Source organism: Ostrinia furnacalis, unplaced genomic scaffold, assembly GCF_004193835.3.
Source record: "Ostrinia furnacalis isolate ACB-3 unplaced genomic scaffold, ASM419383v2 OfSCF1785, whole genome shotgun sequence".
NCBI classification, from domain to species: domain Eukaryota; kingdom Metazoa; phylum Arthropoda; class Insecta; order Lepidoptera; family Crambidae; genus Ostrinia; species Ostrinia furnacalis.
In genome coordinates, this window is record NW_021132024.1 from 95,872 (window position 1) to 113,492 (window position 17,621).

A 17,621-nucleotide genomic window follows, 5' to 3' on the forward strand; every position below is an offset into this window, starting at 1 on the left:
TTCTAATGTTTATAGTAATCCCAATTGATAAAATAATTAAGGAATTGTTAACTTTATTTCGATACTGGTTACATAGTAAGTAAGGCTTAGAAAATAGTGAATACATATTCAGAATCAACTGGTTCTAGAAATTCAACAGCATCAACATATTTACAGTCTTTTATACTGAATGTATAATCTATGTGTACATTTGCCCTGGTTACCATAACGAGTGTAATTTACCCATCGGGCGGGCGCGGCGGCCTCATCAGCGGTCCCAACGGCCGTGGCAGTGACCATGCCATTGTCACTGATGGCTCACGTGTTGCCATGACATTGGAATACAATGCAGATTAGTGCATTGCAGTGAATGAACTTTACTACGGTGTATTTAACCGGTTCGATACTTTTCAGACTGAAATTTTGCTATTTTCAATGAAGATTTTTTTTTGAACGAATAAGATAGCTTAAAATAATATTACCTACTAGCTTTTGCCCGCGGCTTCACCCGCGTGAAATTTAGTTGGTCACAGATCGTCATAAATTATAGCTTTATGTAATTCTGGGTTATAATAATACTGTAAAGTTTCCTCAAAATCCGTTTCTGTTGTTTTTGAGTGAAAGAGTAACAAACATCCAGACATCCAGACATCCAAACTTTCGCATTTATAATATTAGTAGGATTACAAATTGGGATTATTAGAAATACTTAAATCTCGTTTTCAGCAAGGTACTGTTTCCACCTCTCGTGCGACAGATGATGGACAGTACCTACTCCTCATTCCCGTTTTTATTATTATTTTAAGTAACGACCCCATAATAATGTACAAATTTCAAGATAAATTACTGTTAATGTTATTTTTCTGGATATTACAGTGCTACTACAAATAATTTAATGCATTATGTAACTAAATCTAATGGTACAACTTACCTCAGCAACTATGCTATCGTTGTTCTTGTAGACGACCTGCTCACACTGCATGGTGTCGTTGCCCGCGAATCGCTCGGGAGAGCAGTCCCCATCGTCAGGTCTGAGGACCGCCGTGTCGTTCTCCAAGATGGACAGAGGCCCGTCGAGCCTGACTCGCCGCTGGCAGGCGTTGCTGCTGTTCAGCGTAAATGATGCCCACGACGCGTTGAACCGACGGTCCAGGTACTCGCACTCGGGGACATTGCACCTGAAAAGCCTCGAAAGATTAATGTCAGGGTCATTTCATTTAAGCTACCAGTTGTTAACCGGAACCACTTGCAAAAACTCAACATAACTTTAACTCATATTAAATTACCCACTCAATCACTTGATAGGTACATTATTCGACATGCTAAGTTTATCACATTATTCCATAAATTATTATTAAATAGAACCTATTGTCGGCACTGTTTAAATAATAAGGAAGAAAAGAAAGCGCGGCACGGTTAATTTAATTAGAATCGTTGCATAAATATCACTTAATAATAAATTGGCTATCAATATTGAAATGTCTATCATAATCATAATAAAACCTAGAGAGAAATAATAATTATTAAACATCAAACAGTTACATGTACCGCATAAACAATAGCTAGGTACCAATAAATCTTAATGAACATATTGTTACAGGGATATCCATAACAAATTACTGCTACCTTGCTTCTTAACTTCAATTTCTTCCTTAAATATTTTACAATAGACAATCAATATTGTAACGACATTTAGATAATTTCTTGACATTATTTAGATTAATGTTCACGTGTATGATTATATTACTATGATAATGATAATATTATGTCTGAACTATGGGCTCTATTGTCAGCATACTGAGCTCAGAGACATACTTCTTACNTTGAAATGTCTATCATAATCATAATAAAAACTAGAGAGAAATAATAATAATTAAACATCAAACAGTTACATGTATCGCATAAACAATAGCTACCAATAAATCTTAATGAACATTTTGTTACAGGGATATCCATGACAAAGTATTGCTACCTTGGTTCTCAACTTCAATTTCTTCCTTAAATATTTTACAATGGACAATCAATGTTGCAATGACATTTCTATAATTTATTGACATTATTTAGATAGATTAATGTTCACGTGTATGGTTATATTACTATGATAATGATAATTATGTCTGAACTGTGGGCTCTATTGTCAGCATACTGAGCTCAGAGACAACTTCTTACATCGTCGAGAAATGGGGAATTACATCATATTAACGATATTGTGTCAAAGTTATGGTATGATTAAATTTAGTAATACAACTTGATACCTAATAGATAATATTATTAGAGTCACGAGGTTTAGCATTCATAACGTTACAAGCTTTTCTTTGCAGACTTTTCTCAGAAATATAGTGAGAATTTAAAAGCAATTAATGAATGTCATAACGCAAAGTTCACCATTTAATATAATGACAATATTTTTCCACAAAACGTCGCTTGCCTCTCTAACTGACGTAACTGACATTTTGAAAAATTTTCAGGTGATTAGACAGATCGATTCGTCTTGCGAAATTAATTAAGATGGTGTAGATAACTCAGTTTCGAAAAAAATTTCAGATACGTCAGTTAGAGAGGCAAGCGACGAAAAGATCTGAGATCCATCTCTAATCAACTTAGACTTTTCATTTAGTTGGAAAATTTGAATTTTACCCCGTGGTGGAGTCGAGTTACAAAATATTTGAAGCACCAATGAAAACTTTAAACTCTACTCTTCCTAAATAAAAACGTTTTTTTCGTTCTTGTCAATTTCAGACTCATATTTAACGAAATTGTATAAATGTATGTATTTATGGATTATTGCATGACAGGCAACGTGCTGCACCGCACCTGTGTGCACACGCGCCGCGTGGGCGCAGCTCTCGGGCTGCGTGCACTTCCAAATAGATATATCAACCGAAACCGAACGGATCAACTATTTACCTAATGATCAAGCCATTACGAAATCATTTGCTACGTTACTTTATAAGCTGCATCTCAAACTGCAGTCTCAGAGTTTTACGTATGCTGAACATCTGTGTATACTGGAGCTGTCTTTTTGTCCCAACATTAAATTCATCATTAACAAAATTGAATAACGAACTCTACATTAAATTATCAGCGAAAGAAACTTAGAGATGCAGTGCTGTTTTCCGCCTTCTTCACTAAGGCTAAGTTGCCTAACTTCAATCGTAACTTTAACCGATGTTTTTGTATGGAGTTTGACAGATTTTTGACGTTTGTCAAAGTTAACGTAAGATGGCGCAGCTGATGGAAAAACTACTGAAGGAATTTTGGTGAAACTTTATTATTCATACATCAGAATAACGTGTCTGTAGAGGCTAATTGATAGCGACATTATTAATCCATGTGAGCAAATCCTTGGGCTAAAGCTAATATTATAAACCACCTGAGCGGAATATTATAAGTCACCTGAGCGGAACCTCAGCCGCAGTGAAGACGTAGTTGTAGTTGCACATGGCGAGGAAGGAGTCGCGGAAGGCCAGCAGCAACAGCAGCAGCAGCTGGTACTTGCCGAAGCTGCCCAGCTCGCTGAGGATGCCCTCCAGGTTGAACTGGCCCTCCGTGCTCTCCGGCTCGTGCGCCATCTGAAACAGAGCTTTCAATCAGATATTTGTCGGCCGTTTGGCGTAGTGGTTCAGAACGAACTACTAAGCCGAGAGGTCCCGGGTTTGACTCCCGGCCGGGCAGAAATTGAAATGATGAATTTTAATTTCTATGATCTATGTATATTATTATTATTATGTATGTATTTAAAAAAAGTATATGTGTAGTATATTCGTTAGCTAGCACCTGTAACACAAGCATATAAATAGCTTACTTTGGGGCTAGCTATATGTAAAATTGTCCAAAGATTTTATTCTTCTCTCTCCGCCTGTTACGGCTACTAGCATTGCTTCTCAAAGACTGACAAAGGCAAAGAAATTTATTTGCAAGGAATAGGCTGTTAAAGGTAGGTAGTTTGGTAAATGCGTAAAGATTAATGATTATTTAATCACCAAGCGTGCTCTATTCTGCTAAAATAAAGTAACATGCAATTTTTTTTTTCGATAAATTATAGAAAACCTTTTAAAAATCTTATGGCAAAACGAAAATAATTTATCACTTATTGGATTTTAATTCAGTCATTAAACCAAATAGGTATAAAGATGTGTTAATGTGTAGAAATAAGTTTATTTGTAAAAAAATCATTCTGAGCATTTCCGTAGAAACACCTAATTTAAGACAACAGCATAAGTTGACTTGACATGCGGTGTACTCGTACGAGTAGGTAATGAATTCCTCGAGTTATATTCTTAGCAAAAGTGTGTTTGTAATGAAACTTTTAATGACAAGTAAACTACTGTAAAATCGACATGTAAATGAAATTAAATCTAATTAATGTAATAATAATCATTTATGAGTACCATATCGTGGGTCGAATCACGAAAAGGCGTAACTTTAAAGATAATTTGAAGTATGGAAAAATGCATTTCAGGCCCATTTTACCTGTCAATACTGGCTTCCTGAAAAATAATTCAGTTACGATCTTTTGTGAGGTTATAAAATTCAAGTTTTTTAATAACATGGTGTGTTTAACTCAATATCGCCATTTTTTAGATACGCCTTTTCATGATACACGATATTAATGTACCTACGTCCGAAATGGAAAATTCTGTTGATACTTTAATATGCATGTATTAATTTTTGACGATCAATGTACTTACAAAGAAAAGGCAATCAATAAATGATTATCTTATTTATTTTAAAAGGAAGCTTGTGGAAAATAATTATACATACGGTGCCACGTTGAATGTTGAGTGCAATGACTGTTGTAGTCAAATGTATTGGCTCAATTGACGTCGGTATACCGTCAGTTGGAGCCAATGCAATAATGTTAAATAAGTATTGAAACATTGTTTTTAAAACGTAAAGACCGTGAATTGTTTTTTTGAATTCGCAATTTTGGTTGGTTATCTTAATATAAAATATCTTAAAAGTTATAAAAAAATAATTAAAAATATTGTTTTCAACTAATATCTGTTACTTATGATAAATGTTAACGTCATAGCTTGTCACATCATAGTAAACAGGGATTGCAAATATTAAATTCCAAAAACCCAACTTTTTACATAGAAATAAAGAAAATAATAAGTAAGTATTATTATTGAAACTGCTGATCAAACAGACTGATAGGAAAACGAGCGTAATTTTCGCCTGAATTTGAGCGGCGTACCACTGACGCGCGGAGGCGTGTGTCCACGATAGTTGGAAATAGCATCTTGCTGATAAATTACGCCCATTAAATTAAATAGGAAATTAAAAATATTAAAGAAGAGAGTTCCCATTCATAAAACAATACATAAATATCGAACAATAAATATTTAAAAAAAAAACAGAATGATAAGCATAGGCGCAGACCACCGACTTTAAGTTGTCCGATAGTTGGGCCCGATTTTCATTTGTATGAAGAATCGGCCGATACCAAATCGGTGTAATCTGCGCACTTTGATACATCTCCATCTGATAAATACTTATACTTATACCTACATACTTATAGGTAATAAAATTTAAATATAATACACACTACAAGTTAATACAAAAACTTGTGAAAATAACCTACTTTAGCTGATGTTCCTTGAGACACCATCGTTTTGCTCTTGTTATCCACTTTCTGGTATTTTGAAGATTACGCAAAGATCATTATTTCTGTAACAAAATTAATTTATGTTAAATACAATTTATGTTATGTAAACTAAACAGTCCCCCATTAATAGCAGCCTATTAATAACAGCCTGTTAATAACTTACACATACCAAAATCGACATAGTTCATTGGTAACGTAGACTCAAAATTGTTTTCTCCCTAGACATCGAAACATTGTCAAATCTAAGTTTATGTACTGACTTAAGAAAACTATATTCCCTGTAAATACAGGGAATTAAATGAGAATGAGAATTATTTTTTGGTGAAATCACCAAAAATTAATTCTCAAGAAAATTAGCAAACTAATAGAAATACCGTCACACATAAACGGATTCCAATTTTGTTTGTCCACATCAAGTGTACTTAGATGGCTGAAAGGTGGCACAGTCATTGTTTGCTTTCCATTACTATTCACGTTGAAGCGAGTATCAAAACAGCTGTGACGTTTCAGAACACTGAACTATGTATTTGCAATCATTTTCACATTAAATTATGGTTACAGACGAACTATTTACGCTGTTTTTCTAGCAGTGGTTTAGTTCCGCTTCAGCNAAAAAAATTTCAGATACGTCAGTTAGAGAGGCAAGCGACGAAAAGATCTGAGATCCATCTCTAATCAACTTAGACTTTTCATTTAGTTGGAAAATTTGAATTTTACCCCGTGGTGGAGTCGAGTTACAAAATATTTGAAGCACCAATGAAAACTTTAAACTCTACTCTTCCTAAATAAAAACGTTTTTTTCGTTCTTGTCAATTTCAGACTCTTAATTAACGAAATTGTATAAATGTGTGTATTTATGGATTATTGCTTGACAAGCAACGTGCTGCACCGCACCTGTGTGCACACGCGCCGCGTGGGCGCAGCTCTCGGGCTGCGTGCACTTCCAAATAGCTATATCAACCGAAACCGAACGGATCAACTATTTACCTAATGATCAAGGCATTACGAAATAATTTGCAACGTTACTTTATAAGCTGCATCTCAAACTCCAGTCTCAGAGTTTTACGTATGATGAACATCTGTGTATACTGGAGCTGTCTTTTTGTTCCAACATTAAATTCATCATTAACAAAACTGAATAACGAACTTTGCATTAAATTATCAGCGAAAGAAACTCTAAGAGATGCAGTGCTATGTTTTCCGCCTTCTTTACTAAGGCTGAGGTGCACCACCTAACTTCGGTCGTAACTTTAATGATAACCGGTGTTTTTTGTATGGAGTTTGACAGATTTTTGACGTTTGTCAAAGTTAAAGTAAGATGGTGCAACCCAGCCTTAATATTTTAAATGCAAAAGTTTCTGAGGATTGATGGAAAAACTACTGAAGGGGTTTTGGTGAAACTTTACAATATTATTGTTCATACATCAGAATAACGTGTAGAGGCTAATTGATAACGATAATATTTCTATTTGTAAATCTTTGGGCAAAAGCTAGAGTTATAAACCATCTGAGCGGAATATTATAAGTCACCTGAGCGGAACCTCAGCCGCAGTGAAGACGTAGTTGTAGTTGCACATGGCGAGGAAGGAGTCGCGGAAGGCCAGCAGCAGCAGCAGCAGCAGCTGGTACTTGCCGAAGCTGCCCAGCTCGCTGAGGATGCCCTCCAGGTTAAACTGGCCCTCCGAGCTCTCCGGCTCGTGTGCCATCTGGAAGAGATTTTCGTGATTAGTACAACCCACGATATTAATATAATCAAAAAGTTATAAATAATAATTAAAAATATTGTTTTCAACTAATATCTGTTAGTTATGATAAATGTTAACGTCATAGCATGTCACATCATAGTAAACAGGGATTGCAAATATTAAATTCCAAAAACCCAACTTTTTACATAGAAATAAAGGAAATAATGAGTATTATTAATGAACCTGCTGATCAAACAGACTGATAGGAAAACGAGCGTAATTTTCGCCTGAATTTGAGAGGCGTGCCACTGACGTGCGGAGGCGTGTGTCCACGATAGTTGGAAATAGCATCTTGCTGATAAATTACGCCCATTAAATTAAATAGAAAATTAAAAATATTAAAGAAGAGAGGTCCCATTCATAAAACAATACATAAATATCGAACAATAAATATTTAAAAAAAAAACAGAATGATAAGCATAGGCGCAGACCATCGACTTTAAGTTGTCCGATAGTTGGGCCCAATTTTAATTTGTATGAAGAATCGGCCGATACCAAATCGGTGTAACGTGCGCACTTTAATACATCTCCATCTGATGAACAGCCCGACCCAACTATCGGCCAACTAAAAGTCGGTGGTCTGCGCCTAGGCTGATTACATAGGTGAACTTTTAAATAAAACACACACTACTAGTTAATACAAAAACTTGTGAAAATGACCTACTTTAGCTGATGCTCCTTTAGACACCATCGTTTTGCTCTTGTTATCCACTTTCTGGTAAATTGAAGATTACGCAAAGATCATTATTTCTGTAACAAAATGAATTTTGTTAAATAAAATTATGTTATTTAATGCTCAATATAATCAGAAATAAACAGTCTCCTATTAACCCGTATCTTCCCAAGCACCTAAAAGCTGATTCGATTTTAACGAAATTCATAGTAGGTACTACATGTTAGTAACCTACTGAACAAATATGTATAAGAAAAAAATAATCAGCTTTCTGTCTTTCAGTTTCAGTACCTATCCAAAAATGGAACAGTAGGAAGATATGCCACTGTATTAATTTTGCATTAGTTAGGAAGATGATTGTAAATAATACAAGGTTTTTATAAAAAATCGTATTATTATAATCGTATATTTTTATTAAACAATAAAATTACATAATAATATTATAAGTAAGATACATATCAAAATAATATATTTTTATACATTATTTTGAGTGAAAAGCAGAAGAACACTTATGGTTCCTGTCGCATCGTGTCCTAATGCCTTCATTTTATCCAGCAATGGTAAAGACGTAAAGTAATTGTCCATGTAAAAGCTGTAAGTTACAGGTGGCAATTTAGATATGAGATCTAAAACTACAGAAGCACCTACACCGAGTTCTGGGTGGGTATTTCCTTGATAAATCAAGTATCCAAGACGAGTACAAAGAGACCAGTTCTTATAACCGAATCTAATGGGGTTTCCATGAACATGTTGTTTTGTTCCATGTTTTCCAAAATATAGAATCATCGACTCATCAATACTTAGATTTCTATCACCAGGGTAATATTTTAGCCATCTATTTGTTGAGTAAATTCCATAAAGGACGAACTTTTGCGAACTTATCCTGTGGGGCCAAGTTAGTGTTATCAGCAACGTGAAAGAATCGCAGCAGTTCTTCAAATCTCTTTCTAGGCATAGCAGCTGCCACACCTTGAAAATTGCAATCGACACTTTGCTCCCAGTAGGTACATGCGATATCTTGCAACACTATTGTATCCCGACAGCAGAAGAATCCCAATAAAACGCTTTATTTCTTCAGTTGTAACTTTGAAACGATGATACCCTTTTTGAATTGCATTATTTTCAGTTTCAGAGCGAATCAGTTCAAACACTTCCGCGTCAAAAAAGATGATCAAAAAATTGTACCGGACTATCAAGATGTTCTAAAAGTCAGAGCCACCTGACACTTTGCCTTTTCAGGGACATCTGTTTTCCTCCATTTTCGGGAAGCAGGACATTTCTTTTTCGGTGGAGGTCGTTGTGTAGTGGTGTATCTTATAATGGCTCATTCGGAACGACTTCTATGGCATCTAAATCGTTTTGGGATGACACAATAGCTCTAAATTCAGCCTGTGCTAAAAGTTTATGTCTAGATAGATGATTTATATTTGAAGACTCCTCATCGCCGCTATCTTCATCGCTCTTGTCGTAATTATCTGGGGGTGTTATGTAAACATTCGCTGACAACACATCATCGACTTTCTCTAGATATGATACGATCTCATTTACCGACAATCTACAACAAAATAAATGAAAAATTATTACTAACAATTACATAAGTTTATAGAATGTCCCATCTCCATATTATCCTACTGATCCAAAAATGGATCGGTATAGTAAAATGTAAAAATTATATGCGAATACCCTATGTTTATATTTCACTGCATTATTATATGGTATCTGAACCTATATTTGATAAAAACTCGATTAAACAAAAGCTGTCAACATATTAGAAATTATAAAATACTTACATTTGTCGATGAGACATTTTTTCACGAAAAACAAAAAAACTAAGCTCATAAAAATGCATTATTTGCGCGCGTGAACAAAAATTTGACGGATTGATTAGAGCGGTAGAACTGTCAGTGCTGCCAATATAAAGAAAAAACAATGGCTGCGTTAATGCAACTTTAATTAAAAAATATTTAATTAACCGATCCATAAATGGATCACTGGGATGATACGGGTTAATAACTTACACATACCAATCAACACAGTTCATCGGTAACGTAGACTCAAAATTGTTTTCTCCCTAGATATCAAAACATTGTCAAATCTAAGTTTATGTACTGACTTAACAAAACTGTATTCCCTGTATTTCATCAAACATTTATTCTTAAGAAAATTAGCAAACTAATAGAAATACCGTCACACAAAAACGGATTCCAATTTTGTTTGTCCACATCAAGTGTACTTAGATGGCTGAAAGGTGGCACAGTCATTGTTTGCTTTCCATTACTATTCACGTTGAAGCGAGTATCAAAACAGCTGTGACGTTTCAGAACACTGAACTATGTATTTGCAATCATTTTCACATTAAATTATGGTTACAGACGAACAATTTACGCTGTTTTTCTAGCAGTGGTTTAGTTCTGCTTCAGCGACAGCGGAAATAAACTGAAATTCTTTGTTTCCAAATGTTAGGTATACATTTGTGTTGGCCTGCAAGGGCACGGAAACATATGAGGGTTAATTTAAGCTCAATTAGTATTATTAGTAGTAAACAATTGTAGTAACTTGGTAGGTATGTGGGTATTAGTTGTTTGTAGGGTTTCAATGGATTTTATCAATTCAGCTGAAATTCAGGGTAATACCTTCATGCGTCGCTATTCTGATAAAAATTGAATTGCCTTGACCAACAGCGGGAAAATAAGTGTGAAATGTAGTAACGTGGATATTAACTACATTTAACCCGCTGCGTAAGCATCACCTCATCTCACATTACACTCGCGCTCGCTGTTTGTTAGACACTTATAATTAGAAAATTGAAATATTTAACAAAAATTCCACATGCGCTATTCTGCAGCCTGAAGCCATAAAGCTGTCACGTGACCGGCGCAGCCGCAGCCATGCAATCACACGCAGACGTAAGAATTGTAATAACTGTGAAACCTAATGAAATTACCGCACACGCGCCGCTAATCAGATATTCACTTGAAAATATTTGAGGCGCTCAGAGAAGCGAAAGTCCCGCCATCATCACGATTGTTTTAATTGTTACCAATTAACACATATTCTACATACCACCTGTACTAATTTTAAGTCATCTTTTAAAATATTTAGTTCAATTAGTATGCTTTTTAAAATTAATCAATACTGCGAGTATATTTCCCAATCGTATTTTAAAGTGTAAAAAAGCTTTACTTTAGTTGGGCGAATTTAGCCAACAACTGAAAATAAACAAGAGTAAGTAATTGCCTATGTAAATGTTAAAAAGTTACATTAATAAATAAATTAGGCATTTACTCGTAACTAGCTTTTTCAATTGTTTATTCAGAAGTGTTTCATTGTTAGCTTAACTAATCAAAGAGATAAAAATGTAGTTATTTTAATTTTTTTAACCGCCTCTGTGGTCTAGTGGTAAGACCACCTGCTTCAGACGCAGAGGTCCCGGGTTCGATTCCAAGTGGGGGCGGATTTTTCTGTTCGGTTTGGTTGGTGGTAGGGCTTGTTCTAAGTCCGCCTGGCTAGCTACCACCATCTTACCTAAGTCTGTCGCCATAACAACAATTTTAACAGCATTGTTGTGTTCCGGCAGTTAGAGGTAAGATAGCCAGTTCCTTCGTGGTTGAGGATTCCGGGTGAAGCTCGCTTCCACCTTCGGCCTGATCGTCACTTACCATCAGGTGAGATACAGGCCAAGAGCTTCCTCGTTGTGGATTAAAAAAAAAAAAAAAAGTTCAACATAATTAGTTCGAAATCAATCAATAATTAAAATATTGTTAGAGTACCACCCAAGTTTTAATTATTTTTTTATTATAATAATTTTAAGGTATTCCTTCATTCACTAAACAATTCACAATTTGATTCATCCACTCACCAAGCACATAAATAAATAAAAGTCCTTTGCCAGAACACAATTAAATTCGGAACGTCAAGTCGTCACTAGATCGCGGCGAAGTGCCACCAGAGTTTTATACCACCGTTATGGGCCACAGCCGAGTTCGGTTTAACAGGCGTAATTACTTACATAAGTTGCATGGCTATTGTTTGTTCATTCATGCATCATACCATGCGACGTCACGTCAAAGTTTGTACACCTTGACAATGACACTGGAGGAATTGGGTTACCTACCCAGGTGTGGGGAGGAAACCAACTGTTTTTAGGTTTAATAAAAGTTATGGAACTGCGAGGAAGCCAGTGAATATACCTAACATTTAAAATTTATAAACAATCACTGCCTCGGTTACAGGTGACAACCTAATTTGGTAATTTTTTTAATTAGTTCTATGTGTCGGAATCAGGTAGAGTCGCTGCCAAACTTGGATTATGTTGCTGTTCCCTGCGTGCACTACCGTTTGCCTTACGAGTTTTCAGGTAGGTTTGATGATGAAAAGTTTTCCCACTAGATTAGAATCACTCAATTGTAAAAAATATGACATTGAAAGAAATAAAACGGGCTTCTTGAAATAAGTATTTAGTTCCCAAAATATTTAATTTTTTTTTATTAGCATACATGTATAACGAGCTACAATAATTTATTAAAAAGATGAAAACGCAAATTTTCAGAATTCGGAAACTTGCAGGTTTCAAAATACATTAAAGACAGCAAATGAGTCATCATCATCATCAGTATTAGCTCACTCGGTATAAAATACTATTATTCCGAACTTTAACTGACAAACATTGTATCTCCAGTTCACCACAGACATTTAACGGCTAATAATGATCAGGCGACGACCATTTTTTTCCTTCAGAATATTGCCTGATCCTTAAAATTGTACCGTCCTTGGATAATGTCAATATGTGGTTCACCAATGACGAGGGCGTGAGTCAAATGGAGTCAAGTCGTGAGCTGGTTCACTGATTCACCTGCGCGTTTAATAGACAATTGATTTTTATTGTTTCAAACTTTCAATACTCGCCGATATTACTCACAGACTTGCGGGGACCAACAAAGCCTTACACTTATTCACGGAAGTCAAACAATTGCCAATATGATATGAAATAGGAAAAAGTATCGATGTAATATAGGTACAGGTTCATGAAATAGTACTCGTATTAAGAGCCTCAAGCCTACTATGAAATATCTTACAATATTCTCCCATACCAGACATTAAACATTAATTGGCAAGCGGTGAAAAGAAGGACTATGTCTGAATTCAGCACACTTTCTTTTTTGTAAAACTTTGATACGAGCTTTCATAGTATTAATCATATTTTACGAACATTGTGTATGTGTTTTCAGGAGGTATATCGGCTAGAACCGTGAAAAGCTTTTGCATCTTTTCGAAGCTGAAAAAGTGGTCAACGAAATATTTGAATTGGAATAAAATATTTAATAACGGCATAAAATAGGTTCAATTCCCGCCTTAGGTTTCGATTTTTTCAGGTAGTTTATTTAAAAAATATTTATTTACATACCTGTAATTTCAGGCATTTGAAGGTATGGTAAGTATTAAAATTTAATTTAATTATGTGTTTTTCAGTTTCAGTTTACCTTCCACCTCCACCTTGACGAGCTCCAAGTGCGACCTTCACATTTCTCAACAAAGAACTGTTTAATTTCCATTTTCTACGGATTAAGCTGTAATCTCAAAATATTCTATTATGTAATATTACATGCGTTCCTTTTCAGACAAGATTAGTTATTTAACAGTTATGTATATACTGACTTAAAGATGGGTGCTCTATCTATAGAAATACCAGGTAGAGAAATTAGGTTGTGAATTAAAATAATAACTAACTAATAAATCACGGATTATCGCGGTTTATCGAGCGGGCTGAGGCTCTTAAGTGGCCAGGCTGCTTGACTAAAGGCAATTTGAGAGAGTCTATGGTTGCCATGGACAGGAAAACGAATTGAAGGGCGCCTTTCAGCTGGGTGTGCAATGTCATCTTGTTGTAGGGTAATAGAACTGGGTGGGCTTAGCACAATACTGTCATACCAATGTATGTTAGGAGGAAGCGTAATCAACCAGCAATTTGTTTGGTTGGTGGTTTTAATTCAGCAAAAGGATATCTGGTAACTGGTAAGTAGCACGACATATAATATCTTACTTGTTATTTAATGCATCCCTAAAACCAAACATTAGGTTTGTATGAGAAAATAATGTTGCAATTACATGGACTACTCTTGTTTGTTTTTGCTAAGTCACGTCATTGTTTGGAGTGATTTGTAGTTCGCGGCAAGATTAGCCGCAGTACATCGGCCGCCGTCCCTTGTGTAAACACCGATTGTCATGTGGTGGGCCCCAACACGCCGGATACCGTGGGTATATTATGGACTCTCGTCTCAAATATTTCAAATACAAGTGGGGCTGTACATCCAAGGACAATGTTTAAAATCCAATATGGACAGACACGAATGTTGGTGCTGGAACTCTGCACGGCTTCAGATTCGAGTTTAAGCTACTTTTATGATATTCAAATAAAGTGATGGCATCTTGGTTCCAAGTTTAATTTCTGTATTGGTCAATATTGAGAAAACCAATATTAATAAGTGACTTTACCTATTCATTATTTTACATAATTCATTTTACTATCACTTATATTTATGGTGATAGTAATCTCAGATTCATCAAAGTGAGACCACAATAATAGGTCGTGTATGGTGTCAGAATCACTTACAACCATACAACAAAGTAATTCAAAAAGTATCAAACAACTGTATTGTTTCGCGTTTTTCAATAAGTACACGTGCCATATATTCATTGCGCTACTGCGTTAGTTGCAATGATCATTGACCTCAGTAGTCCGGTGTTCGATTCCCGCACGAGTCCCGCATCTCAAATTACCCCTAATTTATTGCAAACAGGAAAGCCTGTATTATGACATGACAACATTGTACTCATGTAAACCTTTACATGTGTATTTTACACCGCAAACGATACTATACAATTTCATAATCATAGTACAATTTCAGTAAAATGTCTCTACCTACTCGTACAATTTTCAGTTTAACATTGAAGATAAAATATCTAATTTATTTACCTACGCTCATAATATTATAGCTACTAAAAATGATTGACTTTGAATTTAAAGAAAGAAAGAAAGAAAAAGAAAGAAAGACTTAATAAAACTTCATTTGCATTGGAATTAACGAGAGAGGCAGACACACAGACGCACAATTAACGAGAGTGATAATATCTAATAACCCTCCTTCTGGCGCAGTCGGGTAAAAACAAAACTTTTATGCACAATGCATTAACCCTCTTAGCAACGACTCGGAGATACAAAATAAGTGTAGAAGACATGAGTAAGAGCAGCAAAATAAGGCGATTAGCGAGACAATGTAACAGTCTGATTGATTTGCTATAAACCGCGCTCTTTATTGATGATTGTAACTGAAAGTAAACAACATCTGGATAAGTAATAAATAGTAAGGGAGGTGTAATTAATTTCATCATAACGGTTATTATGTATATTCTAAGAAAAAAAAACCGNTTTTTAAATATTTAGTTCAATTAGTATGGATTTTAAAATTAATCAATACTGCGAGTATATTTCCCAATTGTATTTTAAAGTGTAAAAAAGCTCTACTTTAGTTGGACGAATTCAGGCAACAACTGAAAATAAACAAGAGTAATTGCCTATGTAAATGTTAAAAAAATTACATTAATATTGATGTCGTAGTAGCAATCAATAAATTAGGCATTTACTCGTAACTAGCTTTTTCAATTGTTTATTCAGAAGTGTTTAATTGCTAGTTTAACTAATCAAAGGGATAAAAAATGTAGTTATTTTAAGTTCAACATAATTAGTTAGAAATCAATTAATAATTAAAATATTGTTAAAGAACTACCCAAGTTTTAATTATTTTTTTATTATAATATTTTCAAGGTATTGCTTCATTCACTAAACAATTCACAATTTGATTCATCCACTCACCAAGCACATAAATAAATAAAAGTCTTTTGCCAGAACACAATTAAATTCGGAACGTCAAGCCGTCACTAGATCGCGGCGAAGTGCCACCAGAGTTTTATACCACCGTTATGGGCCACAGCCGAGTTCGGTTTAACAGGCGTAATTACTTACATAAGTTGCATGGCTATTGTTTGTTCATTCATGCATCATACCATGCGACGTCACGTCAAAGTTTGTACACCTTGACAATGACACTGGAGGAATTGGGTTACCTACCCAGGTGTGGGGAGGAAACCAAGTAAACCAACTGTTTCTAGGTTTAATTAAAAGTTATGGAACTGCGAGGAAGCCAGTGATTATAACATTTAATTATAAACAATCACTTCCTCGGTTACAGTGTCACCTAATTTGGTAAATTTTTCATTTGTTCGATGTGTCGCAATCAGGTAGAGTCGCTGCCAAACTTGCATTATTTTGCTGTTCCCTGCGTGCACTACCTTACAAGTTTTCAGGCAGGTTTGATCCTGAAGAGTTTTCCCACTAAATTAGAATCACTCAATTGTAAAAATTATAACATTGGAAGAAATAAGTAAGTAAGTATGTATTTAATTCCCAAAATTTTTAATTATTTTTTTATTAGCATACATGTTTAACGAGCTAAAATTATTACATATTTTATAGATGAAAAGCACATTTTCAGTACCTACAGTAGTTTAAAAAACTTTCAAGTTTCAAAACACATTTAAGACAACAAATGAGTCATTAGTGTGTATTAGCTCAGTCGCTATAAAATATTATTATTATTCCGAACCTTAACTGCCAAACATAATTGTATCTCCAGCTCTCCACTGACATTTTAACGGCTAATAATGATCAGGCGACGACCAATTTTTTCCTTCAGACTATTGCTTGACCCTTAAAATTGTATCGTCCTTGGATAATGTCAATATGTGGTTCACCAATGACGAGGGCGTGAGTCAAATGGAGTCAAGTCGTGAGCTGGTTCCCTGATTCACCTGCGCGTTTAATAGACAATTGATTTTTATTGTTTCAAACTTTCAATACTCGCCGATATTACTCACAGTCTTGCGGGGACCAACAAAGCCTTACACTTATTCACGGAAGTCAAACAATTGCCAATATGATATATAGATAATAACGGCATAAAATAGGTTCAATTCCCGCCTTAGGTTTCGATTTTTTCAGGTAGTTTATTTAAAAAATATTTATTTACATACCTGTAATTTCAGGCATTTGAAGGTATGGTAAGTATTAAAATTTAATTTAATTATGTGTTTTTCAGTTTCAGTTTACCTTCCACCTCCACCTTGACGAGCTCCAAGTGCGACCTTCACATTTCTCAACAAATAACTGTTTAGTTTCCATTTTCTACGGATGAAGCTGTAATCTCAAAATATTCTATTATGTAATATTACATGCGTTCCTTTTCAGACAAGATTAGTTATTTAACAGCTATGTATGTACTGACTTAAAGCATGGGTGCTCTATTTATAGAAATACCAGGTAAAGAAATTAGGTTGTGAATTAAAATAATAACTAACTAATAAATCACGGATTATCGCGGTTTATCAAGGGGGCTAAGGCTCTCAAGTGGCCAGGCTGCTTGACTAAAGGCAATTTGAGAGAGTCTATGGTTACCATGGATAGGAAAACGAATTGAAGGGCGCCTTTCAGCTGGTTAGGCAATGTCCTCTTGTTGTAGGGTAATAGAACTGGGTGGGCTTAGCACAATACTGTCATAGG

General features: G+C 35.1%; 1 protein-coding gene across 1 annotated transcript in view; it reads right to left on the bottom strand.

Moving 5' to 3' along the window:
- The window catches only part of LOC114353711 (solute carrier family 22 member 3), a 35,770-nt gene that overhangs the window by 13,243 nt on the left and 4,906 nt on the right, over window positions 1-17,621 (bottom strand). Inside the window, exons 2-4 of the mRNA XM_028305791.1 lie at window positions 8,000-8,085; window positions 7,121-7,296; window positions 911-1,157 (exon numbers count right to left, since the gene is read on the bottom strand). Coding sequence (XP_028161592.1) covers window positions 911-1,157; window positions 7,121-7,296; window positions 8,000-8,026 — 450 coding nt within the window. The 5' untranslated portion in view covers window positions 8,027-8,085. The remainder of the gene's footprint in view (window positions 1-910; window positions 1,158-7,120; window positions 7,297-7,999; window positions 8,086-17,621) is intronic.